Source organism: Lonchura striata, chromosome 28 (genome assembly GCF_046129695.1).
Source record: "Lonchura striata isolate bLonStr1 chromosome 28, bLonStr1.mat, whole genome shotgun sequence".
In the NCBI taxonomy this organism is placed as follows: domain Eukaryota; kingdom Metazoa; phylum Chordata; class Aves; order Passeriformes; family Estrildidae; genus Lonchura; species Lonchura striata.
This window is the reverse complement of record NC_134630.1, coordinates 4,365,775-4,390,778: the sequence shown is the minus strand read 5'-3', so window position 1 is coordinate 4,390,778 and position 25,004 is coordinate 4,365,775. Positions and strand designations below refer to the sequence as shown.

General features: G+C 65.2%; 2 protein-coding genes across 4 annotated transcripts; both read right to left on the bottom strand.

The window, feature by feature from the left end:
* Positions 1-1,508: 1,508 nt before the first annotated feature.
* On the bottom strand, positions 1,509-7,797 carry MISP (mitotic spindle positioning). The gene is given in 6 exon segments (XM_031507138.2): positions 1,509-2,137; positions 2,390-2,428; positions 2,821-3,032; positions 3,443-5,507; positions 5,510-5,553; positions 7,776-7,797. Coding segments are annotated over 6 exon segments (2,454 nt in total). The 5' UTR covers positions 7,783-7,797; the 3' UTR covers positions 1,509-2,050.
* Positions 7,798-9,320: 1,523 nt separating this feature from the next.
* PALM (paralemmin) lies at positions 9,321-24,595 on the bottom strand. Of its 3 annotated transcripts, none has more exons than XM_021540105.2 (9): positions 24,513-24,595; positions 17,601-17,649; positions 16,638-16,718; positions 16,430-16,560; positions 15,239-15,359; positions 14,967-14,988; positions 14,660-14,722; positions 13,285-13,416; positions 9,321-12,061 (listed from the first exon to the last, which is right to left on the bottom strand). In XM_021540105.2, the coding sequence occupies exons 1-9, from the start codon at positions 24,515-24,517 to the stop codon at positions 11,520-11,522; spliced, it is 1,146 nt and encodes a 381-aa protein (XP_021395780.1). In that variant the 5' UTR covers positions 24,518-24,595; the 3' UTR covers positions 9,321-11,519. The 3 variants fall into 3 exon arrangements, with proteins under 3 accessions (XP_021395780.1, XP_021395781.1, XP_021395782.1); XM_021540106.2 differs by having other exon boundaries at positions 14,660-14,719; XM_021540107.2 differs by lacking the exons at positions 13,285-13,416; positions 14,660-14,722.
* Between the last annotated feature and the right edge of the window lie 409 nt (positions 24,596-25,004).

The window sequence follows — 25,004 nt, the reverse complement described above, 5'->3', positions numbered from 1 at the left end:
ACTGGTGTATTCCCTGTTGTGCTCAGTCTCCCCTGCTCCCAGCCCCGTGGTGGCACAGAGCTTTGGGCCCTTTGAAGCCCTGTGAGCCATTCCCATGGTGTCAAATGAAGCCTTGGGGGTCAAGCTCTTTGCCCCAGTTGGTCCCATTCAACTAATTGAATATCAAGAAGTAACTTAAGGACGTTTGAAGAGACATAAACCAGACAAACTCCTCAGGTACTGGAGGTTGTGTGCCTCTTGTGCTTTGGAGCACCGGTGGCATCATCATGACACCACGACTGAGCAGCTGTCCCGAGGGTCCCGCCGGTCCCGGTGACCCGGCCGCGGTCACACCTCTGTTCCCGCTTCCCTCAGCCCCCAGACCGCCCCGGCTCGGGCTCCTTCCTCCCGGTCGCTGTCGGTTCGGCCCACGCGCAAGGCTCGGGAACTGCCGACGGGAAGAGCCGGTTGCACCATCTGCCCGCTCTGTCCTGTCACGGCACCGGGGCACCTCCATGGGGCTCCACCGGGAAACCCCCGGTCAGCGCCCGCCGAGCGGGGCGGGGCCCGCACCGGGAACCCCGCCAGCGCTGGCGGAGCAGGGTCCGGGTCTCGGAGGGCTCCGTGCTGGGACCCCCGTCAGCGCTCGCAGAGCGGGGTCGGTACCGAGGTCCCTGCGGGTCCGTACCGGGCTCTCGGCGAGTCCGTCCCGGACCCTGGTCAGCTCTTGCGGAGGGGCCGGTACCGGGGTCCCGGCGGGTTCGTACCGGCCCCCGGTCAGCTCTTACGGAGCTGTCGGTACCGGGGTCCCAGCGGATCCGTGCCAGACCCTGGTCAGCTTGTGGAGGGGCCGGTACCGGGGTCCCGGCGGGCCCGTACCGGGAGCCAGTACCGGGGTCCCGGCGGGCCCGTACCGGGGCCGGTACCGGGGTCTCGGCGGGCCCGTTCCGGGGGTCGGTACCGGGGTCTCGGCGGGCCCGTTCCGGGGGCCGGTACCGGGGTCCCGGCGGGCCCGTTCCGGGGCCCGTTCCGGGGTCCCGGCGGGCCCGTACCGGGGGCCGGTACCGGGGTCCCGGCGGGCCCGTACCGGGGCCGGTACCGGGGTCCCGGCGGGCCCGTACCGGGGCCGGTACCGGGGTCCCGGCGGGCCCGTTCCGGGGCCCGTTCCGGGGTCCCGGCGGGCCCGTACCGGGGCCGGTACCGGGGTCCCGGCGGGCCGGTTCCGGGCCCCGCGGGTGCTGCCCGGGAGCCCCCTAGCGGGGCCGGGCGCACGGGCACGGACCGCAGCCGGTTGGGGTCGGGCGGGACTTTGAAGCCCACCCGGTGCCGTCCCCCGTGCTACCCTGCGTGCCGCCCCCGCCCCGCGCACGGACTCCTCCCACCGGCCCCGGCTGCTCCGAGGCCCGCCCGGTGCGACCCCGGTGCTCCCCCGGAAGGCTCCAGCCCCCCATCCCAACCACGGGGGCTCTTCTGAAACACCAGAGCAAAAACAGTGGAGCAGGTGGACAGAACAGGCCTGGAAGATCGAGGGAGTGTAACAACTCTTTAATAAATTAGCAAAATAAACAGCATTTATATATTTTTTTATATACCATTGCTGCATCTCCATGGATCAGAGGAGTTAAACCAATGTTGATTCCCAAGTCCCACGGCAACACTGATCCAGAGCCTCAGTTCAGGTACCCCCAAGGCAATGCTCAGCCTAGCGGTACTTAAAAACCTAAAACCACTGAGAAATAAAACGGCTTTTTCATAAGCCTGAGACACAGCTCTCCAGGGGCAAAGTGAATTATCGGGTGATTTCACCTGGCTGGCTCCAGGCGGAAATGATTAAAAAGATACTGATCCAATTTTTTCCCTCTTAAAAAAAAAAGTGTTCCTCCACCCCACAGGGAGGAGGAGGAAGGAGTTGATCTATTGCATGGGAGGATTATCAGTTTAACAATAACCCAGATTGATTTGCAGGGTTCACGTCTCTGATTGTTGCGATGGCCGAGGGTAGAACTGATCGAGTATTTAGGTCATGCATCAGCTGGTTGTGATCAGGGCCAGCCCCCAGCCCGGGGGTCCCTCAGTCCTCATCCCGGACGTACTGCCCGGCCTCCCAGCGCTGGGCCATGACGCTCTTGTGGCGAAACACTCGGGTGCTTTCCACCACCTGCAGAGACCAGAACATGCAGGATCTTTATAAAGAAGAGACTTTCATAACGATCAGGTTTGCAGAGCTGCCCCCGCTCCCCCCGCCAGCTCCCCAGCCTGTTTTGCCTGATTCAGTGTCCACCCAGGTGGTCCCCGTGGCAGCCAGGACCGTCCTGTCCACCCCTGTCCATCCCACAGCCCTCCAGGAGTGAGGGGAGCTGGGGAACGTGGGAGGTGTCAGGGCAGCCCCCGCATTCGTGAAGGGCTTTACCTCTGTGTTGACCTTGTCAACGGGTTCAATGCCTGCGTACTGTGGAAAGAGGAAAACACGATTAGATAATGGCAGCCCGGCTGGGGAATATTCAGAGGCTGCTGGATCTGGCTCCCAGCTGCGGCACAGGAGAGGCAAGGGAAGACAGCACAAGCAGACAAGCCCCACCTGGGGTTGGGGGAACATCCCAGGCCAGGATCCCCACAGGAGGAAGCTGCTGCTCCTCTCCAGTCCCACCCAGCGCTGGCAGTTCTGAACAGCAGGCGCTGCCTGGGGGGCTTACATGGCCCCTTGATGGTGCCACCACTGCTGGATCTCCCACCGAGCTGAGCAGATGGATCTCCAGCTCCAGGTGGGAGTCAGGAACAGCCACCAGTATTCCCCCAGGCTCAAGCCCCCCAACTTGGCACAAGCAGGGTGGGCATGTTCACCTTTCCATCCTCCTTCACCCTCCTCCTCCGCTCCTCGAAGGGGCTGGAACGCGACGAGTCAGGGGTGAGGGTCTCTGCACTGCCCTGGGAGGAAGTGGTCACTCTCAGCGGGGTGAAGGATGAGATCAGCCCCAGGATCCCCGTCTGGTGTGAGGCAGGAGAGGAGGCAGGAGACTCGGACACTGAGTAGTTGCCACTGGCACCTGAGGCAGCTTTGAGAGAAAGAGCATTGGGGGGGTGACCTCAGTTCCACTCCCAGGGGTGGAGACCCACAGGAGTGTCAGGCCCCTGCCCCAAAGATGCCTCCATAGCAGGTCCAGCAGGTTTGGTCATAGCTGGGACCCCATGCCTGGGGCCCAACCTGCAGGACTGCAGGAACAAGGGGTAAAACACATTAGCTGGGCCCTTCCAGCCCTGTTTGCTGCTGTAATGTGACACAAGCTCATGGAGACCTGAGCAGCTCTGGAATCCTGCAGAGCCTATTCCTCCTCAGCAGCAGTTCTGCTGACTCCAGTGTGCTGGTATCAAGTTCTCTCAGGACAACTTGCTACCAGCACACAGGAATCCTTACAGCCATCCCACCGAACCATTTCTCTGCCACTCTGTCCCTCTGCTCCCTTACCGGAGCTGTGCCGAGAGCGGGAGCCCTCCTGGGGAGCAGCGTTGCTGTAGGTGTCCATCAGCCGCCGCCGCTGCTGCTGGAGCTCCTCTTCCCTCTGCAGGTCACTCCGGATCTCCTCCTCGATCAGCGCCGATGTCTGCGGCTTCCACGTCCGCAGCCGGTACTGCTCGTCCCGGCCGTCCTCCCTCCGCAGTGGGCTCTGTGTCCCCATGTCCTCCACGAAGGACACCTTGGGCTTCCAGAAGGAGAGCTTCAAGTACTCTCTGGGCAGGACAGCGGTGCTGGCGGGGCTCAGGGTGGAGCCGGGAAGCTTTCCTCCCCAGGAATCCTCGCTCCCCCATTTGCTGGCGCTGGCGGAAGCGTGCTGGGACACCAAGGGCTGCTCCCGGCTCCTCTCGCTGGCGGCGAAGCGCGGCTGGGACAGCTGGAAGTGGGCGATGCTCGCTGTGTAGCTGCTTCTCCCAGCCGTGGTGTCTTCTGCGGGGCTGGGGCTCGAGGGCTGCTCCGCCACGAACTCTTTAACCCAGCTCCTCCTCTCCTCTGCCCGCTTCAGGGGAGTGGGCTTCTGTGGGGGGGCTTCCTCCTGCTCGAACACCCTCCTGCGCTCCTCCAGCTCCTGCTGCGTCCCCCGGTCATACGCCCCCAGCAGCCTCCCCTGCCTCTTCAGATCTTCCTCACGCTTCGTTTCCTGTTCAATTTCCCTCTGGACATAAAGGGAAGCGCGGCCTCTGTCCTTCCCTTTCCTGCCTGGGCCGGGAGACATGTGAATGTTGAGGACGGGCTTGGTCTGGATCTCCACCAGCTCGCTGCTGGAGGTCAGCCGCTGAATCCCCCTTTCCTTCCAGAGGTTCTCCTCCCTTTCCATGGCCATGCGGATCTCCCGCTCGATGGGTGTCTCATTGCTGACCCTCGTCTCCTTGCCCAGCCCATTGCTGCTGGTCCTCAGATCCACATTGGAGGTCTCGTTGGAGGTGCTTCCATCGCTGGCATAGCCTGCAGTGGCTTCGTTGTACATCTCACCCAAGCCAGAGTCCAGGTCTTCTCTGGACCATGCTTTGGTCAGGATGGATGTCTTCCCGATGGGATAAGACCTTTCTGTGTGAGCTTTTCTGGGAGTATAAACCTCCTCCTTCTCGGGTGTCTTGTATGAGGACACGCCATCAATCTTGTAAACGCTCTTGTCTGTCCTGCTCTGACTTGATGCACCGGCACTGCCGTAGCCTCTCGTACTCTTTGTGGCCAAATCAGGGCTGTACCACTCTTCTCTGGAGGCTTTTGTCACTGATTCTGGCCTTGGGGACATGGCCTGCTGCCCTGGGCTGAAAAATGAGCCCGGGCTGGTCTTCTCCAGCATCAGGAACTGCTGCCGAGCCGCAGAGAAGTTGATCTGCTCCGTGTCAATACTCTCAGGGTCAACGGGCGTTGCAGCCCTGCCTGGGGAAGGTTTGTCAAACCAGATGGCAAAGCTGGTGGGGACACTGCCTGTGTGCCTGCCTTCACCTTGGCTGCCCACGCCCGTGCTGATGGAGCCCAGCTCATCCATGGAGCTCCACCTCTCCGCAATGGTGGAGCTTTTCCTCATCACCTGGCTCCGGATGACCTCTTTCCTCTCATCTTCGAGCTCCCTGGCTTTCTCAGGTGTGATGTTGGGTGGAGGGACCCTGTACAGGTCTTGCTCCTCATCATCATAGAGTTTTGAGGGTTTCCTCTCACCCTTGTAAGCTCGGAGGTCATACAGGCTTCCTGATCTCACCACCTCTAGCTTGGACTCCCTGTCCGGGGACGGAGTCCAGACATCTCTTCCACCCTCCAGGAAATATGAGGGTGACTGGGACCTCCTCTTCCAGCTGTAGCCATTTTCCACCCTCTGGGTGCTGTGCTCAGCAGAGCCAAACACATCATCATCGCTGCTGGCCCTCAGGTCTGCCAGCGAGTCGTGCCTGTGCGAGGCCTGCGGGAGCTGGAACACAAGGTGCCTGGTGACTCTGTCCATCTCCTGGCAAGAGTCACTCCTGTGCCAACCTCGTCCCAGACAGGGGCCACTGCTCAGTTTTGAGGTCGCCCTCAGAGTCCCAGTTCAGCAGAGGCCAAGGGTCTTGACCTGGCTGGCCCTGCAAGCAGGAAGGGAGAGCAGCCATTAAGCACAGCAGGAGGAGCAGAGGTTGAGATGCAGCCCCTCTCCCAGCCTGGTACCACTGTCCTCGGCATGGGACAGAAGCCCATGGCAGCCTGCCCCATGTGGCACAGGAGCAGCCAGAGCACAAAGCACCATTCCCAACAGGAACTGCCACAGAGCCCAGAAATCCAGCCCACCTCTGTCGGAACTGCCACAGAGCCCAGAAATCCAGCCCACCTCTGTCCCGCAGCCTGGCCGGGCTCTGAGGGAGCACAACCAAACCTGCCCAGGCAGCCAGTGCTGCCTGCACCGCCAAGGGCAGCAGGACCTCAGCCACGAGCCCCTGGTGACACCACATCCAGCCGGGCACCGCTCCGGGCACGGGCAGCCAGACCTCAGCCACGAGCCCCTGGTGACACCACATCCAGCCGGGCATCGCTCCGGGCACGGGCAGCCAGACCTCAGCCATGAGCCCCTGGTGACACCACATCCAGCTGGGCACCGCTCCGGGCACGGGCAGCCAGACCTCAGCCATGAGCCCCTGGTGACACCACATCCAGCTGGGCACCGCTCCGGGCACGGGCAGCCTCGGCCTCTCCACGTGCACAGGGCAGGGAGAGGTGGTGCCAGTGCCCGCGCCACTCCTTCATGGAACATCTTCTTGTGCCATTTACAGAAAGGAGCCTCCAAACAGCCCAGCTCTAGAAACAGTGCAGTCATAAAAACAGTTTCATGGCTCATAAAACGAGGGGACTTTAACCCCCTGGCACACAGGGCAGGAGTGAACAGCTCCAACCTCGGGGGGAATCCTCCAGAGCCGACTGGAACAGCGATGCCAGACAGGGAGGGGCAGCACAGGTGGGTCCCTTGTGAGAAAGCAGCTGCCACCCCATGGCAGATGCCATCCCTGGCTCCGGAATGGTGACACACATGTCACCTGCAGACAAGCTGGAGCCAGCACCATGTCCTGTGCCACTGTTTGCCGAGATTTAGCCACGGCTTTGCCGTCACTGTCACTCCTGTGAGCCCTAGCAGGTCAGGGTGTGTCACTGCTGGGCACCACTCCCGGGCACTCGCGGCTTCCTGGGAATGTGCAGCAAAATTGGAGCAAGGCCACGGTGACAGCAGGGACAGCCCAGAGCCTGGGGCCACACTCGGGATGAGGCTGCCCAGGTGGAGGCAGGTGCCCGGTGTTCCCTGGAGCATCCTGGCTCATGCCCAGGGTGATGGGCACTCTGTGCCTGCCTCCTACCTGCAGCGATTCTGGTGACCCCCAGCCCTCCCGGGATGCACCATCCTCCCACAAAGCAAAAGTGGGGCTGGGCCAGGAGCTTTTTAAACCTTTCCTGGGGCAGGAGCACGTGGCTCTCATTAGCTGGGATGTCCTGGGCAGCCCCAGGCCATGCCTCACCGCTGGAACTGCTGCCCAGCCCTGTGCCCAGCCCTGGTGGCTCAGCCTCTCTTCCTGAAGCTGTGCCCAGCTGAAATTACCTTTTAATTCCCCTGCTGTGATTCACTCTTGCTCTTTTCTTGTCCCCAATGACGAGGATAATGAAAACCAGCTGCCCACGCCTCTTACCATGTTTGGGGAGGACGAAATCCCGGCTCGAGGGGGACCCCGTCACCGGGGAGCTCTGGCAGGCGGCACAGGAGGGGACAGGGACACAGAAAGCAGCTGGGCTGTTATCAGGACTCCCTGCCGGCTCCACGCAAGAGGAACAGCCCCTCCCAGAGCTGCACCCAAAACATTTCACCTCCCTCGGCTCCGTCTGGGGCTGTGGGACCGCAGGGACTCGGGGCTCCTGGGTTTGCCTCCCCCATGCTGGGCTGCCCCCGGCCCAGCCAAGCGCCGTGAGAAGTGCTGGGCAGAGCAGATGACATTGCCACCAGTCTGTCCTGGGACCCCCACCATAAGGAGACATCTGGGGCACCTTCCAGGGTCCCCCCCATCCTGGGGGTTCTGCACAGGGCTCCAGAGCTGCAGTGCACCCACCCTGTGCTCACCCTGAGCCGAGGGCTGCCCCAGAGCAGCTGATGCACACGAACATCCCAGCATTGCCCAGTGTCCCTGAGCTGCCCTGCCCACCCCAGGCAGTGCCAGCCCTCACTGCCACCCTCACTGCCACCCTCCCTGCCACCCTCCCTGCGTGGGCACTGCTGCCTCCAAGGCCAGGGGGCCCCCCATGCTGCCCTCACCCCCGACCACGCTGCACTTACTGTCCATGGAGCGGGCAGGGCAGGGGTCCCCATGCCCTGGGGAGGCCACACGGGGCACCCAGCTGAGCTGTGTCTGTCGGGGCGTGCCCGGGGTGGCAGCAGTGGGGTGTGGGGGGGTGCAGGAGGGTGGCTGCGAGGCCCTGATAAGCTCAGCAGCAGGCAGCTGTGTGCAATTCCAAGAACCACGTTGGGCTCAGGGTGCTCTCCCAAATTCCTGTGCTGCAGCTGGTCCCGTGCCCGGGGGGCTGCCCTTGTTCCCGACCCATGGGACTCCCTGATGCACCAACGTGCCAACACAGCCAAGTGGCAACGCAGCAACGTGCCTCCACCCCCATGGCAGTGTGGCCATGCAGCCACAGACCTGCTCCAGGAACTTTCTGCCCTTCCAGGGATGGCACTGAGGAGCCCTGAGGCCTCAGCCAGAACCTGCATGTCCAGTTCTCCCCCCATGGAAGGACATGGCAGAGCAGGGGGTGGCAGAGGAGCCCTGAGCAGGAGCAGCCTGGGCTCTCCTGTCACACCCAGCCGATAACCCCGTGTTTGCCCAGGCCGGAGCCCTCGCTGCCACAGCAGCCCTGGCACTGCCGGTGCCAGCTCCTCGCAGCAGGGCACTCCCTCCTTCCCTGGGGACACGCCACCTGCTCTGGATCGCCCTGGCACCCGCCAGGATAAAGGCAGGGCTGTGGCACAGTGTCCTTGGTGCCTGGATCTGGCTGGGTCCCAGCAGGGTGGGCGACATCGCCAGTGCCCAGAGCCACCCTCCCTCCTGGCACGGGGTGTCACAGCCAGGCGGGCGATGCCGTGCCAGGACGCCGTGGGACATCCCTATCCTCGTTCCCTCTGCCCCCACTCAAGCCCACTCCTGCCAGGAAGCCCCTCCCGGCCCTGCTGCTGCCCCAGCACGGTGCTGGTGTCAGACAGAGCCCGGCTCGCCCAGCTGCGGGTGCCGGGGGTCCCCACTCACCCCTCAGTGCCCCCGTTCCGTGGGCCTGGCACTGCCTGGCCTGGGGACGCCGGTGGCTGCTGTGCCAGGCTGCTGTGCCAGGCTGCTCTGTGTTTCCGGGCAGGTGAGCGGAGCCTGTTTTACCCTGGGGCTGAGCCAAAGTCCACAGGTGATGCCAAGGAGCCAGGAGCTCTCCACGCCCGCCGCAGGGTGTGTGCTGGCAGCCGGGCTGGCACCAGCAAGGCTTGAGGCCCCACTGCCCCAGGAGAGAGCCCTGGAATCTCAGTCCTGAGCAGAAGCAGGACCTGCACCAGCCTGGGCATGGACAGAGACCCATGGCCACCTGGTGATGGCACCTGGGGGCATCCAGGAAACCAGGCTGCCACATCCCCTTTACCTGGGCAGCATCACCCCTCTCCCTTCCCTCCCAGCACCCTGGGTGCCACAGACCCCTCTGTCCCCACATCCTCTGCCCACAGAGTGAGGGAACAGCAGAACCCATCCCAAACCTTCCAGCCCCATCCCAAACCTTCCAGCCCCATCCTCCTCGCCGGATCCCCAGCCCAGCCTCCTCCCGCCCGTGCCCGTCGGTGGCTCCAGGCTGGTTGTTCACACAGTTTATTTGCTCGGTTTGGGTGTTTTACAAACAACGGTGGAGGGGGGGGGGTGGGATGGGAAAGGGAAGGGAATTCAAACGGCTTCGGCACAAGTGAAAAGCTCAGGGGCACGGGAAGTGCACTTCAGCGGAGCTGGGGGGGTCAGGGGGCTGTGGGACCGCGTGGGGACGATGCCAGGCCCACCCCCCGCTCCTCTCACACCCCAGCCCCGGCCCGGGGGGCTGGACCTGCTCCCCACCGCCCCCGGGGCCGGGCTGGGCTGGAGGTCAAAGCCAACCGAGGGGCAGGGGGTGCCAAGGGGGGAGGGAGCCCCAGCTTGGGTCTGGGGGGATCGCAGGGCCCAGGGTGGGGTGGGGTGGGTGGTGTTGGCCCCTGATGTGGGGTGGCAAGAGGTGACATTCCCCCCAGGACGATGCCCTGTGGCACCCAGCCCATGCCCTGCTCTGCAGCAATGGGGCTCCAGCGATGCCCAGCAGCGGGTGGGACAGGAGAAGCCCCCCCCTCCCCTGGCAGTGCCCTCCCAAAGCCCCCCTTCCCCAGCCCTGCCTCAGCCAGGGGCTGTGGGTGCCTGGCCAGGGCTCAGGACAGGGGTGGCACCATGAGCCCTGCCCCCCTCAGCCCTGCAATGACCCTACTGGGGTGAAACCTGCAGCCAGGGTGGGAACTGGGGGACAACTGGGATGTCATGGGGACAGGGGGTGTCACTGCTCACACAAGGGGAGTGGGGGGAAGGAAAGCCCATCCTTGGGGGAGCTGAGTCCCATCCCTGGCTGCTCGACCACCGGTGTCCTGCTGGGCTGGGCAGCTTGGATGCTGCTCCCCACAGGTTTTGGGGGATCCCAGGGGACTTGCCCAGCCTCACAGCAGAAGGAACCCTCACTAGTGGCTGCACCCTGCCCAAAGCTCCTGGACAGGCACTGCCAGCGTAGCTGCTGCAGCTCAGGGCCAGCTGATGTGGGCACAGGGGAGCAAAAACCATGGGGCCCCCCTGCGTTCCCCAGCTGGTGTCAGTGGGGAGAAAACGCTGGTGCTGGTGGTGAAATCCCCACTGAAGGGCTGGGGTGCAGGGTGGGGCAGCAGGGAGGCTGCTCTCTGTGGGACACCTGGAAGCTCCCAGTGCCACTACTGGGGTGAACTGGGCTGCCCCACCCCCCCTGGGGGACCCAAAGCTGCAGCCCGGGACCCCAGAACGTGGCTCTGCAAAGCTGCTGCTGCTGAGTGGCAGAGGCAGGAAGGGGACAGGACGCTGGGCCACGCTCCTGCTGCCACGAGGAAACACAGGACCCCCACCCCATTCCTGCCCCACAACACTGGGCCCCCCGAGTTGCCCCAGGAGGACACGGGCACTGGCCACAGCACAGTGCAGCCCCCTCAGCTGGCACAGCCCGGTGGCACCAGCTGGCAGCCGAGGCAGAGGAATGGCTGTCACTGCCAGCACCAGAGTGAGGGGCTCCAACATGTGGGGCTGAGCCCGGGAGGAGCAGAGCAGGCCTGGGGCCAGGCTGGGTGACCCTGCAGGAGGAGCAGAGCAGGCCTGGGGCCAGGCTGGGTGACCCTGCAGGAGCCCCGGTGGCCCCGGCCATTACCCCAGCCGAGTACCAGGGAGGGGACGGACGCTGCCCTCGATGCCCTTCCCTTGCCTGGACACGCTCTGTCCCCAAGGGCTTGAGGACCACAGGGATGGGGACAGGAGATGGAGCAGAGATGCCCGTGGGCAGGCAGCGGCCAGCAGAGCCAGGCCTTTCCCCGCTGGAGAAGGGGCCAATGGAGGCACGGAGGGAGGGGCTGGCACAGGGCCGGCTCCCGTGCCCACCGTGGGCTCGCCCGAGGGTGGGTCCCGCTGGTGGCGGCTCCCGGGGAGTCATCTACGGACACGGCGTCGTCCTCCGACCCCCTGCCCGGCGGGACAGCGTCGGTGACAGAGGGAAAGGCCCCGGTGCCGGTGGCAGGTGGGGACGAGGCCGGGCCGTGGTGGGGCGAGGGGGTCACTAATAAATACCACGGGCAGCGCTGGTGGGGGCGGCACGGGGCCGGCATCGGGCAGATGGGGCGAGCGTTGCCCGCCGCTGCCCGCTGCGGCCCCGTTGGCACCGCGCTGGAGCGCCCCGGTTCTGCAGAAAGAGGCTCCGTGTCCGTGCCGGGCCTGGCGAGCGGGGGCCGGGGCGGAGGGGGCTCGGCGGGGGCTCACATCACCGTGCAGCACTTGCAGCGCTGCTTCTTCACGTCTGTCTCCTGCTCGGCCTCCTTGGCATCTGTGGCGTTGGCACCCGGCTTCTCCTCGCCCAGCGGCTGGGCGGCCGCCGGCTCCAGGGCGGTGCCGTTGGGCGGCGTGTGGTCCTTGTGTGCCGGCTCCGGCTTGCTCTCGGCATCCTCGATCACCACCAGCTCTGCCTTGATGGTGCCCTCCAGCCCCAGCACCTTCTTGGTCTCGTTCTCATCCTCCACGTTCTGGTAGCCCATGAAGATCATGGTGACGGGTTGCTCCTGGCCGGGCTCCGTCCCCTCGCCCGGCGGCACCTTCGCCTGCAGCCCCGTGATCTCCCGCCGCGGCGTCGGCTTCTGGCTGCCCGGGGCGCTGCCGCCGCCCTTGGCCGGGGTCTGGCGCCCGGCGGCCTCGCTCAGGGTGGCCTCGTCCGCCTTGTGCAGGAGCTCGTCCACCTCGGAGGAGCTGAGGGGGTGAGCCCCGTTCTGCAGGGCGCCGTCCTCGGCGCTCACCGCGTGCACCACTGCGGGGACAAGAGGAGGGAGGGTGAGAGGGGCTCGGCATGGGGGGGCACGAGATGATCTGGCAAAGTTCCTGCTGGCACGACCCGCTCGGTCCTGGCTGCTGTGTGCTCACAGAGCGGCCCCTTCCCCTCTCCGGAGGTCCTGCCGCCGAGGCCGGTCCTCCACAGCATCCCAACCCTCCCCTCAGTGGAGCGGCCGCCAGACCCTCTCTCATCGCCTGGCTCGGGCCCGGCAGCAGCCAGGGAGACCGAAACAGAAGGCCGGTGGAAGGAGCCGTTCCCAGAGCCTCAGGCCCGGCCAGCCCCGCGGGAGCCGCGGCCGCTTGCCAGGCCACGGAGAGCCGGCCAAGCCGCCCACGGCGGGACGGCGTCTGCCGGCGTCTGTGACACTTTGTCACCGCTGCCACCTCTGAGAGCCCAGCCGCTGCCCCACGGTGTCCCCACCACTTCCAGCAGGACCATTGCACCCGGCAGCCCCGTGCCCGCAGGAGACAGGGCGCTCCCTCTCTCCCTCTCTCCCTCTCTCCCTCCCCGGTGCCGTGCTGGCTGCCGTGTCACCGGAGGCAGAGATGTGCGTCACGGCCAGAGCGGCCAAGGGCTCGTTGTGGTTTCCTCTTGACCCGGGGCCATGTCGTGAGGGACAGTGACCAGGCTGGCAGGGCCAGCACGGCCGTGGCCACACGGAGGGGGTTGGACGGGAGCGCTGTGCTTTCCTTCAAGAGGGGGTTGGTGCACTCAGCCATCACAGCTCCCAGTAGGATGCCCCACTTCCGTGGCTGGTCCTTGCCACCACGATGGTCCCTTGGGTTTCACGAGGCCCTCTGAAGCAGGTTCCCAGATGTTCCCAAAAGCAGGAGCTGCAGACAGGGACCAGTCCCTACCATACCCTTCAGCCATGCTGTGGGACAGGCCAGCATGGTGCTAGTGCACGCTCCCTGCCCATGGGACAGTCTTGGACACCACAGATCCTCTTCTCTGCTCTCCAGCAGTGCAGGGTCACGATGTGCAAACCCGGGCCGGCCCATCTGGCCCATCCATGCTGTGCTGCCGTGACAATCCTGCAATCCAGTGGACTGGGGTGGGTGAGGGATGGCCCTCACAGAGCTGGCAAAGCTGTCAGGAGCAGACCCGCACGTCCTCGCCCTGCAGGGTGCCCGCTGGGCTGGCCGGGTGGCCGCTCCCTCGTGCCCCGCCACCGGCCAGCAGCGTGGGCCGGCCCGTACCTTTCAGCTCGTCCTCGTACACCTTGACCCCCTGCAGACAGTGGTTCTGGGGGAGCATGGTGGTGCTGGACAGGACCTTGGTCTCCCCTGTCACTCTGTCCTTCTCCACTGTGATCTCCACCGAGTACATGGCTGGGACACAAAGAGGACAGCGCGGGTTACGGTGGTCCTGGCCCTCCCCGGCCCTGGCTCTGCGGCTGGCGGCGGGACGGCACGTGGCGGAAGCGCTGTGGTGCCCAGCAGGGCTCAGTGGTGCCCAGCAGGGCTCAGCAGGGCTCAGTGATGCTCAGCAGTGCCCAGCAGGGTTCAGTGGTGCCCAGCAGGACTCAGCAGTGCCCAGCAGGGTTCAGAGGTGCCCAGCAGGGCTCAGCGGTGCCCAGCAGGGCTCAGTGGCACTCAGCAGGGTTCAGTGATGCTCAGCGGGGCTCAGCAGGGTTCAGTAGTGCCCAGCAAGGCTCAGTGATGCTCAGCAGGGCTCAGTGGTGCCCAGCAGGGCTCAGTAATGCCCAGCAGGGCCCAGTGATGCTCAGCAGTGCCCAGCAGGGCTCAGTGGTACCCATCAAGGCTCAGCAGTGCCCAGCAGGGCTCAGTGATGCTCAGCAGTGCCCAGCAGGGCTCAGCAGTGTTAGCAAGGCAGCAGCGAGGAGCGGTGGTGAATGGCAGAGGCAGGTGTGACATCCCTGGCACATCCCTCCTCTCGGCCCCCATGTCCATCCTGGTGCTGCTGGCATCCCCTTACCTCCACGGTTCTCGGGTTGAGCCGTGTCCATCTGTCCAGGCAGTGCTGCCCTGGGGCTGGGCTGGCAGCCAGGCTCATGCTCAAGGAGCTGCAACCCCCACTGAGGGTGCTGGCGCTGGGACAGCCCCTCTGCCCCCATGGTACGGGTGATCCTTGGCATCTCTCCTTCCCCTCCTGGCCAGCCCCTGCCAGCAGCAGGGTCCCCTCAGCCCTGTGCATGGTGCTTAGCTCCGAGGAGCCCAGTGTGGGCTCTGCCCCATGCTGGTGCCATGGTCTGGTGTGAGCCACTGCCCCAAAGCAGCCAAAGCTGCTGCAGCCTCCCCAGCTGAGGCAGCCCGTGTGCCCCTGTGGCTGCCACTCTGCTGCCTCGCCCCTGCGCAGAGAAGCTGCAAACGGAGCAGGAAGGATGAAACTGGAGCAGAGACACGGAACAGGGCTGAGGCAGAAGGGCCCCGAGCCACAAAGCAGCCGTGGGGTGGAAGCAAAACCAAACCCTGTGATTGCAATGAGGGATGTTCTGTGCCCTGGGCTTGGAAAGGCATCGAGCGGCACGGCGGGCAGCGAGCTGAGGGCGGCACGGAGGGGAGGGGGAAGAAGCTTGGAAGGAGAGCTCCTCCCAGGGCAGCGGGCACCTACCCGCCTTCATCATTTCACTGCCTTCCACTGCCTTCATGGGGCTGCTGGACACCCTCTTGTCTGCTGGGGATGAGAGGAGAGACGAGCGCCTGAGCCCAAGCGATCTCCCGGTGTGGCACGGGTCACAGTGTGTCCCCCCGTGGCTGGCACCTGGGAGGGCTCCCCCACCACAGGGCACCACTGTCCCCGGGAGGGGACACGGGAGGGGACAGGGGACACGGCGACAGGGCTCTTGTCTGGTTCTCCCCACCCATCTGGCTTCAGGGCAGCCGGAGGTGCTGAAACACGGGGATCAGGATTCACCTACCCTTAACTGTGCCCAGAGGACTCTGCAAAACAGAAGGGAGAGGTTATAGGAGCTTCCAGGACCTGCCACAGACCTGCTGCCCGCACCACCCACCACCCACACAGCCACCCATTCCCACCAGGGCCAGGGACCCTGAGTCCACTATGGGCAGCCCTGCCCATGCCCAGCAGTCCAGGGCCCGTGTCCTCCTGGGGCAATGCCAGCGAGGGAAAGGCAACCTGGGGGGCCCAGCCTTGTGGGGCAGGAATGGAGTGGGGGTCCTGTGTGCCCACCTTCTGCGTGTTGGGGACAGCCTCAGCCTTCTTCTCCTCCTTGGCTGCTGCCTCTGCCAGGTTCTCCTTGGTCGAAGCCACTGAGCTGCTGTTCTCCAGCATCTCCAGCTCCTTCTCCAGCCTGCAGGGAGAGTCAGGGCTGAGAGGCCGAGGGAGTGTGGGGCAGGAAACTGTGGTGCAGGCAGCCACAGCAGACCTGTGAACACAGGCCAGGGCAGCAGGGGGACACAGATTGTCCCCTGGGCTCCCAAGGTGCAGGCACACACCGACACACAGACTGGCATGGCTGTCACTGCCTCTTTGCAGAGTAAAAGCCAACGGGTTCAGCACCAAGGAGGGCAGAAACCCCACCAGGGGCACTGGGCAGGGGGACCACCACGCTGGTGCTCCCTCACTTGGTGGCCAGAGCGAAGCTGCTCCATCACCGTCCTGCTCCTGCAGGCATCCTCGAAACCTGGCTGAGCTTTCCGAGGATTCCCAGCCCCCAGCCGGGCAGCGCAGCCCCACTGGGATGTGGAGAGGTCCGGGCAGTCCCCAGGGATCGGCGCTGCCCCGGCAGAGCTGCCCGGGCTCCTCACACGGCGCCGGCCAGGAATGCAGCTCCATTAGGGGACACAAAGGCCCCTTGGTGCCTGACCCCTCCGCGCACCGCTGCTCGCTAATTAGCGGCACCGCCGGCACTGATTGCATTCCTGCCGCGCTGCCCGGACACCTCCGAGCCGAGCCGGGGCCCGGGGCCCCTCTGCGGCTGCCCAGGGACAAGGGGGGCGGGAGGGGCTGAGCCATCTCCCTTCCCAACCTCCCCCATCCGCCCCTTCCCAAGAGCTGCACCACCGCCACGGGGACAGAAATCTGTGGGAGCCCCCTGGGCACCCCAATCCGAGCCCCCACCCTGTGGCTCCCACTGGTACCCGATGGGTATCACTGGGAGCTGATACCCATCAGCTGGGCACACTCTGGCTGCGTCCCCTGGACAAAAGCTGGCAAGGACCCAGCCAGGGTTCAGGGCTCAGGCTCCAGGGTGAGCCCCAGCAGCGCCCTGGGGGCACCTCCAAGCTCAGTGCACCCTGCCTTGTGCCCAGCACATGGCATCCACCTCAACCTCAGCACCCACCTGCCCAGGGCTCTCCGGAGGGACTCGGGTCCTGTCTAACTGCACCCCCACATCTAGCCCCACACTGGCTCTGTTACCTCTGGATGGTTTCCTCCAGCTCCTTGGTCTTCACCTCATCCTCCTGCATCTGTTTCTTCATGGCCTCTTCCTCCTCGGAGGCAGAAGCTGGGGCCCCCTCCAGGAGCCATCTCTCCCGCAGAGCCTTGGACTGGGGAGCAGAAGGGGGTCAGGGTCCTGCCCTCCCCAGCCGGGGAGGCAGCCTGGGCTTCCCGGGGGGATCCTCACCTTGAGATGCTGCAGCTGCCGCCTGTCATCCTCGAGCTGCCGCCTTTTGTTCTCGATCTCCGTCTGCCGCTTCCGCTTCTCCTGGAGGGACGGAACGGGGTCGGCGTGGGGAGGGGGCGTGCACCGGGCACCGCCGGGCAGGGGGAGCGGGGCTGCCCCCAGGGACGGGGCCAGCCTCGGGAGCACCCCACAGCAAGGCTGGTACCAAGTCCCTGCCCTCCCCGGGACAAACCGAGGCATTGAGGGTGTAGAGAAACGGGGGCAGAGCCTGGGCTCTGCTCACCATCTCCAAATGTCACCTTCCCCTCGGCCGGCCCCACTGAGCGAGCTGCCAGCCCCTACCTCGTCCCCCCCTCCCTGCCACCCATCCTGGGGCTGCTCCAGATCATTTCAGCAGAGTCAGAGCCAGCCTGGACGCCTCACCCGGCGCTTTCTCCTCTGGTCCAGAACAATTTGCCCATTGTGCACCAGAGATCGGTGTTGGCCGGCTGGGCTGGGCAGTGGGGCTGCACTGGGGCTGCAGTGGGGCTCAACCAGCCCCGTGCCCTGCTCTGAGCTGGGAGGGGTCAGCAGGGCCCCCAACTGCCCCCTAGTTAATATAATTACTAGTGCCCATGCCGGGCATGGCTGGAGACCACCATCCTCAGCCCTTCCTGGGGAAGGGGGGAAGGGAATCATCACTCATTTCCCTCACTTGGGGCTCATCAAGGCGCTGCTTCGTTAATTAAACCTCCCAGCTGCCTGTTGCTTGCTCTGTCCTTGTTTCAACTGTGCAGCCAAGCCATGACACCCCAAGAAGAGCCTCCACAGGGACACACTGGCCATTCTGAGTCCTCGTTCTGCTGCTGGAGACACCCTGGTCTGTGGCTGAGCACCTGCCCCAGCTCCCCTACACCCTCCTCCCCGCTGGTGTCTGCCCCGTGTGCTGCAGGTGACAATTTGGGGACCTGAGGAGGGACTCACCGCGATGGCCTGCAGCCTCTCCTGCTGAAGGGTGCTGGCCTCCACGACCCTGCAGAGAGCAGAGAGCAGCTGTGAGGAGTGACACCAGTGGCTGGTCACTGAGGCAGCGTGCAACTAGCAAGCCAGACACTGTGGAACACAGAAAAAGGCTGAGCCCCTCCCTTTCATCGCCTGCTTCCTCCTGGCTACCCTGCAGCCGAGCACCCCTCGCTGCACGGCTCCTCCAGGCACCTCCTTCCAGAGGTTCTCCTCCTTTTCCATGGCCATGCGGATCTCCCGCTCGATGGGTGTCTCGCTGCTGACCCTCGTCTCCTTGCCCAGCCCATTGCTGCTGGCCCTCAGATCCACATTGGAGGTCTCGTTGGAGGTGCTTCCATCGCTGGCACAGCCCGCAGTGGCTTCGTTGTACATCTCACCCAAGCCAGAGTCCAGGTCTTCTCTGGACCACGCTTTGGTCAGGATGGATGTCTTCCCGATGGGATAAGACCTTTCTGTGTGAGCTTGACCTTGGCCCCTGCCCTGCCCAAATCCCCCCAGGCAGGCGCCTTGCCCAGCCCCTGGAGCACTCGTGTCACACAGAGCCGCTCCTGCCGTGGCGCAGATGGAAACCGTGAGCACGAGGGGCTGGAGCAGGAGCTCCTGGCCGCCCCGTGTTCCAATCTGGCTCACGCTTTCCATTCCAAGCCCGTTTTTTGGCTGCTGACACCTTTCCCCGACCGTGACCTTTCCGGGCCGCGCACGCAGGCACACGCACGCACATGTGCACGGACAGACACAATCAGACACACGCAACAGCAGCCTCTGCTCCTCGTGCCACCCGTGTTCAGGGCCCAGCAGCAGGATGAGCCCCCCGGCCTGGCACAGCTCTGCCAGGTGCGCTGGAGTGCTGCAGGGAGGGGTTGTGCCCCAGCCCTGCGGCCACCTGCCCACGGACCCGCTGTGCCGTGTCCCCACGGTGTGGAGAGCGGTGCAGGCAGCAGCACAGCCCCGCAGCACAGCAGGAGACCCCACGCTGCAGAGCACCAGCTGCAGCTTCGCTGCTGGGGCCGGCTGGGACAGGGATGCTCCAGCGCCACGGGAGCCGCTGGCTGCTCGCCAGACGGTGCTAACGAAGAGCTGAGCTGTGGCACTAATTAGGGTGGGAGGCACTGAGGTACTGGCAGGCCATGGATCATCTCTGCTTGCTTCCCAGAGCAAGGGACAGAGAGGTGGACTCCACGCTCCCAGGGGAGGTGGTTTTACACACAGGGTGGGATTGGGGTGCTGAGCCCCACAAATGACACCCTGGGATCTGACCTCATGTGCCACCACGTATGTGTCCTCCCACGGGCTCCACACGGGCTTCCCACGGCTCAGGTGGGCTCTGCAGGGTGAGAGGAGCCCCTGCTCCCTCCTCCAAGTCAGCAATTAAGCGGGAGCTGCTCAGAGCCGCCGTCCTCCCCTCACCCCACACCCCGGGGATCCCTGCGATGCACAAAATCCAGGCCAGGAAAACAAACGGGGAAGGTGTCGCTTTGGTGCTGGTTATTTTGGTGCTGTTTGCAGCGACGCCGTGGCGGTTCCGCCGGCGCAGGCGCAGGGCACCGCTCCCACACCCCCGTGTCCCGTGTGCCCCCCACCAGCCCCACACCCCGGGGTGCCCATCATCACGGGCTCCCTTCTGTGTGGGGCCACAGGAGCCCTCAGTCCAGCCCTTGGCACCCCACACTCACAGGGCGTTGAACTGGGCCCTGTTTCTCTCCTGGATCTTGCCCTGTTCCACAGATCCAAACTTTTACAGCATTCCTGAAACATTCTGTTCTGCTTTTCCTCCCTCCTCCATCCTCTTTATTTTCCATTATTTGCTACAGTCTCCAGCTCAGACGCCAGGAATCTTCCTGGCCCGAAGAGAGACACAAAGCAGGCTGGATGCCCCTTGCTGCAATCCCTCAGCCGGCTGAGACCCTGCCCGGGGGGCTCTGACCCATCGAGGGGGGCTGAGCCGGGAGCACCCCCACACCCCCAGTCCCTGCTGCCAGGACCAGGTGCTGAGGAGGAGGCAGGGGTCCCCAAAACCCCATCCTGCCTGCCGTGCCCCATCTCTGGGGTCGGTGTGATGGGGCCCAGCCCGGCCCTTGTGACTGATGAAGGCGGTTCCCTGGCAATGGTTCCCTGGCAACTGTGCCATGGCAACAGCGCCATGGCAACGGGAGAGCGGTGAGGGGACGTGGGGGGATGCTCAAGGGGATGTGGGGGGATGCTCAAGGGGATGTGGGGGGATACTCGTGGTGGCAGAGGGACCAGAGGGCCCCCCAGGTGCCCTCCCCAAGCCTGGCACCCCATGGCATCACTGAGACCTCCTTAAGGGTTCTGGTGCTCCTGATCCATCCTGGGTGCCGGTGAGGGTGGGAAGGTGCTGGCAGGGCTACTGAGCTCCTCAGGAACCACGAGGAGCAGGGGAAAAGGAGCAGGGAGATGGGGGATGATGCCCTGGGAGCTCCCAGCAGCAGTCCCCGGGCCCGAGGCCGTACCCACACCCACGTGTGGGCACACGCACCCCCGTGCACACACCCGTGCTCTCCCTGGGCTCTCCAGCTCTTTCCAGCCCTGCTGATGCCGCCGTTTCCCACCATCACAAGGGAAGCCCGTGACCTTTTGTCTCCTCCCGCCTGACATGAAACAATAATGTTTATTTGCCTTGCTCCGTTTTTTCCCATTAGCTCATCCAAATGTGTGAAGAGCCGTTTCAAGCTGCTTCTCTGCTCCCCTGACCTCGCCTCCCTCCCCACCCACTCAGCTCTAAGCTGGGGGAACGCAGGAGAGAACCCTGCATGGGCGCCCACCCCGTACAGACCCAGGGTGTGTGGCAAAGGCAGCAATGGAGGGATCAGCAGCGATTTCCAGCTCCACTCCCATGCCAGGAGCCGGGCCCGGAGGGACGGAGGCTGCAAAGCTCTGTCACAAAGCCACTGACAGCGGGGCCGGGATCGAACGCTCCCGATGGCAGGCGCGGGAGGGGAGGGGAGGGCGAGGGGAGAGGAGGGGGCTGCAGCCGCCCCGGGGCCGCCGTGCATCGACCATGAAGGCAAAAGCATCAGCGGCAGCGGCTCGGGCAAGGATGGCCACAAATGTGCGCGGCCAGCGAGCGCCGTGGCCAGCGCAGGGACGGGACCTGCTCAGGTCCTGCTGCACGGGGGCTGCTCCTGCCCTGCCCCGCGCTCCTGCTGCCGCTGCTGCATCCCCACAGTGCTCGTCCCATTCCTTCCAGCTGCTTTCCCCATGCCTGCGCAGCCCCAGCCATCGCCGCTGCCCGGGGAGGGGACAGGGACAGGGGGAGGCGGGGGGAGGAGATGGCAGCCCCAGGCTCCCGAAAACGCAGATGCATTAGAGCAAGCGGAGCTGCCTGATTGATTCTTCGGGCTGAGACGTGGGTTGGGAGTGCCAGGAGAAAATGGATCCCATGAATATTTGATGAACGGAGGCTCGGGGAGGGAGTTTGATTGGAAAATTACAGATCTTTCAAACAATGGTTCAAGTGCCCTCCAAACACTTGGGTTCTCAGCTCCCTTCCAGTTAGAGGAGCAAGGCTCCACCAGGAAACTCCCCCCACGACTCATGAATGAGAGTGGAGCCGGCTGCTCCCCACCCCCAGGAGCACCGGCCAGGACAGGACAGCCAGTCCTGGTGCTGCTGGCCAGGATGTGGCACCTGTGTCCTGCCACCAGCCATCCCTGGCTTCCTGTTCCTGCGTGGCAGCTTTCCCGCAGCAGCGCCACGAGCACAGACGCACACGACGTTCCAAGGAGCCAGCAGGAACGTGGATCCAGGCACGGGCACCCCTGTGAGCCCTGACAACCCACAGGGAGCTCCGTCCTCGGCGCCGAGCCCAGGGGCTGGGCCCAACCCAGGTCAGGAAACACCTGTCTGGGGCAGGATCCACCCGGCTCCTCTCCCTCCTGCGGGCTCCTCCTTGCCCCTGACACCGGCTCCTGTCTGGGACCTGGGGGCTGCTTGGCTCCGGCTGCAGTGAAGAGACTCAGGAATCTGGGCTGTGCCTCCGCTCAGCCCTGTCCCAGGGCACGGCACCTCCTCAGCTTTTCCTGGGCCACCTCCGCTGCTGGAGGCCCCTCTTGGCTCCCAGCACAGCTCCCAGCACAGCTGCAGCCACATGAACCCCCACCCCCTGGGGAAAGGGGCTGTTTCTGGCCAGGAAGCAGGAACAGCAACACCAGCAGCTTCCCAGGAAACCTGCTCCAGTTCCTCCCAGTTCCTCCCAGCAAGGCAGGCCCAGCTGAGAGGCCCCGGCATGCAGCTGAGCTCTGAAGGCCACGATCTGCCAGCCCCAAGCAGGGCTGGGTGCCTGTGTGGGGTCATCTGTGGTGGAGCTTTTGGAGCTTTTTATGGCCTCCTCTGGGAGAGCTGCTCCAGCTGGACACAGGGACAGGACAGAGTTGACCCCTTCTGGTTCCTCGCTGGCCAGGAGGCAGCAGGGTCTGGCCTGGGTTTTACTTCTCCCTGGATGCCAGCAGGGAGCAAGGGCTTGAGTCCCTTCCCAAAGGACTCATGGGTTATTTCTCAGGCAGAAATCTCCCTCCTTCCCCTGGGTGCAGCTGTCACCTTCGGATCAGGGAAGGCAGGACCAGGAGAGCCCTTGCTCCAAGGAGACCCTCAAAGCCAAGGGGAGAGCAGCAGCTGAGACAAAGCAGCAGAGCAGCCAGCTGTGAGATGCAGGAGCTCCAGCTGCTCACGAGCACGGCCAGCAGCGGCAGCGGAGGGCACAAGAGCAGCTCCAGTGGGACCAGCACAACCTTTACCAGACTTGGAAAGTTTCTGCCAAACCTCCCTGGGCACCAGTGGATTGTGGCAGCCAGGACCCTCCTCCAGCCACTGCCCGTGCCAAGGCAAAGCAGGAGCCAGGGCAAAGGCAGCAGTGCCCGCCCCAACACCCGTTGGCTGCCGCAGAGCCAGGCCAGCAGCAGGGCAGCACCTCGCCATGTCCCCAGGTGCCCTGGGGCCCTCCTAATCCTCCAGCCCCTGGCCAAGGCTCTGGAGCTGTGGGGCTGGAGGGGTCCTGTTGTTTTGCTCTGTGGCTGTGCCCCTCACCCGGGGTCACTCGTGGAGTTTCGGTCAAAAGAAAGAAACACGAGTGTACAGAGCTGGCAGGGGAAACCCTTTGCACCCCTCCGTGGGCTCTTTGGCCCCTGCTGGTAGGGCTGGTCCAGAGCAGCGTGAATGGGGAGCCCAGGGGCAGGAGCCACCAGCCTGTCCAGCACCATCCCCCACCTCGGCCCCAGGAGAGCCTGAGTCCAGCCCAGCAGCTCCTCACCCCCTCCCCAGGGCAGTCACACCCCTCGGCTCTGCCCTTCCCCTCGCTGCTGCCTTTTGGCAAATCGCTCTCGTTTTCCTCCCCAAAGAGGCTCTTTCCTGAAGGGACTGGGGCGCCGTGGGGCTGCCCGAAGCCTCGGCCCTGCCTCTGGCCCCTCCAGCAGCACGGGGAGCCACTCTGCCTCCCCAACCCCGCAGCTGCTGCACCCAATCTCCAAAACATCCCCACTGGTGACCCCAGCTCAGTTCCAGCCCCAAATCAGCCAGAGCCCACCGTGACCCCAGGACACCCCCAGCCCACCCCTCGCCAGTGCCCCGTGGCCTCTTGGGGTTCCCAGGCCGTGCTGAGAGGGACCTGTTGAGCACCCCCTGTCTCAGTAGCCGGTGGCAAGTGGATCGCTGTAAAGTGAGGAGCCCATGAGCTGACCCCGAGCTGCCTGGAGGAACACCCAGTGCCAAAGCCAGGCAGCTGCTGGGCTGTTCACCCTGGCGGGCACCAGAGCCACGGGAGGGAGGGAAAGACTTGGGTGAGACAGGGCCAGCGCTGGCTTCCAGCACCTGGAGCATCCCCCCAGCCCTGCACCCTCCTGGCAGCAGCTGCTGGTGTCCCTAAAGCGGCAAAACCACAGGCGGGTAGGACAGCCCGTGGCCACCAGCCCCTAGTGGCCTCTGCCTGCTCCGTCCTTCCCCCACCCGCCCGGCTCCGAGCTCCCAGCGACCGGTCAGGGCCCCACCGCCGCACACAAAGGACGAGGCCGGGTCCGAGCGTGTCCGTCTGTCCGGACTTCTCCGCTGGCACCCGGATCACGAGGATCCCCCGGCCGCAGCCGGATCCCTGGGCAGGGGCTGGGGGTGCAGTGCAGGGAGGGGTCCGCAGCTCTTTCCACCCACTCACCCCACCACACGCAGCAGCAACAACAGGTTCAAAACACAAAAATAAACGCCCTCCCCGCCCCCCCACCCCCCCCGCTTCCTGCACCGCTGCCAGCCCCGACACCCCTCGCACCCTGGGCACCCCCGCACCCACAGCGGGGCCGCTGCTGCCCCCCGAGCCCCCCAGCACCCACGGCGGGGCAGGGGCCGGGGAGGGGCCGCACCTGCTGAGCGGCACTGGGGGCAAGGAGGCCCCGGGATCGGGGTCCCGAGCCCCAGAACCGAGGGGTGGGAGCCCCCGGTATTGGGGTCCTGAGCTCCAGTATCTGGCAGGATGTAAGCCCCCAGTTTTGGGGTCACAAGCACAGGAACGGAGATGGATGCGAGCCCCACCCCCAGTTTTGGGGTCCCAAGCCTCAGCATAGGGGGATACAAACCTCTGGTATCGGAGTCCTGAACCCCCAGAATCGGGGGGATGTGAGTCTCCGGTTTTGGGGTGCTGAGTGCCCAGGAGCAGGGGGATATGAGACTCCCCAGCCCCGGCTTCGGGGGTGTCCGAGCCCCCGGTCCGAGCCCCGCGAACCGGCGGAGCGAGCTTCCCGCAGCCTCCCGCGGGGGTCCCGAGCCCCGGGCCCCGCTCCCCGCTCCCCCCTCCCCGCTACTGCGGTCTCATCCGGCGGGGCCCGGGGGAGCCGCGGCCCGGTGCCGGGGTCCCGGCGCGGCTCCGGTACTCACTCCATGGTCCCGGCGGCGGCTCCAGCGGGGGCGGCGGGTGGCGGAGCGGGGCCGGCGGCCGCCGGCGTCCCGGCGCTCAGGGCCCGGCGGGCGGCGGCATCCCCGGCGGGGCTGCGGGATGCGCAGGGATGTCGGGACCGCGCCGGTGCTCCCGCCTCCCTCCCGCACAGCTCCGTCTGCCGGGCGCGCCCCGCCACTGCCGCCGCCCATCAGCCGGCCTCGGGGCGCGCCGGGCTTTCATCTGCTCCCGGGGGTCCCGCCTGGGTCCCGGCCTCACCCGGCCTCGGGGGCTCCCGGGGCTGTGGCAGCTGCTGGGGGTCCCCAAGCGGGTCCTGGCTGTGCAGTGCCTGGCGCGGGGCGGGTTGGAGGGGCTGCATTTAGAGCCCCGCCATGAACACAGCCTCTGTCGGTGTGTAACTCTCTCCTGTGGATGCAGCCACTGCGTCCTGCCCCACTCCAGGAGCCAGCGACTCTTTGCTCCCCCTTTGCGCT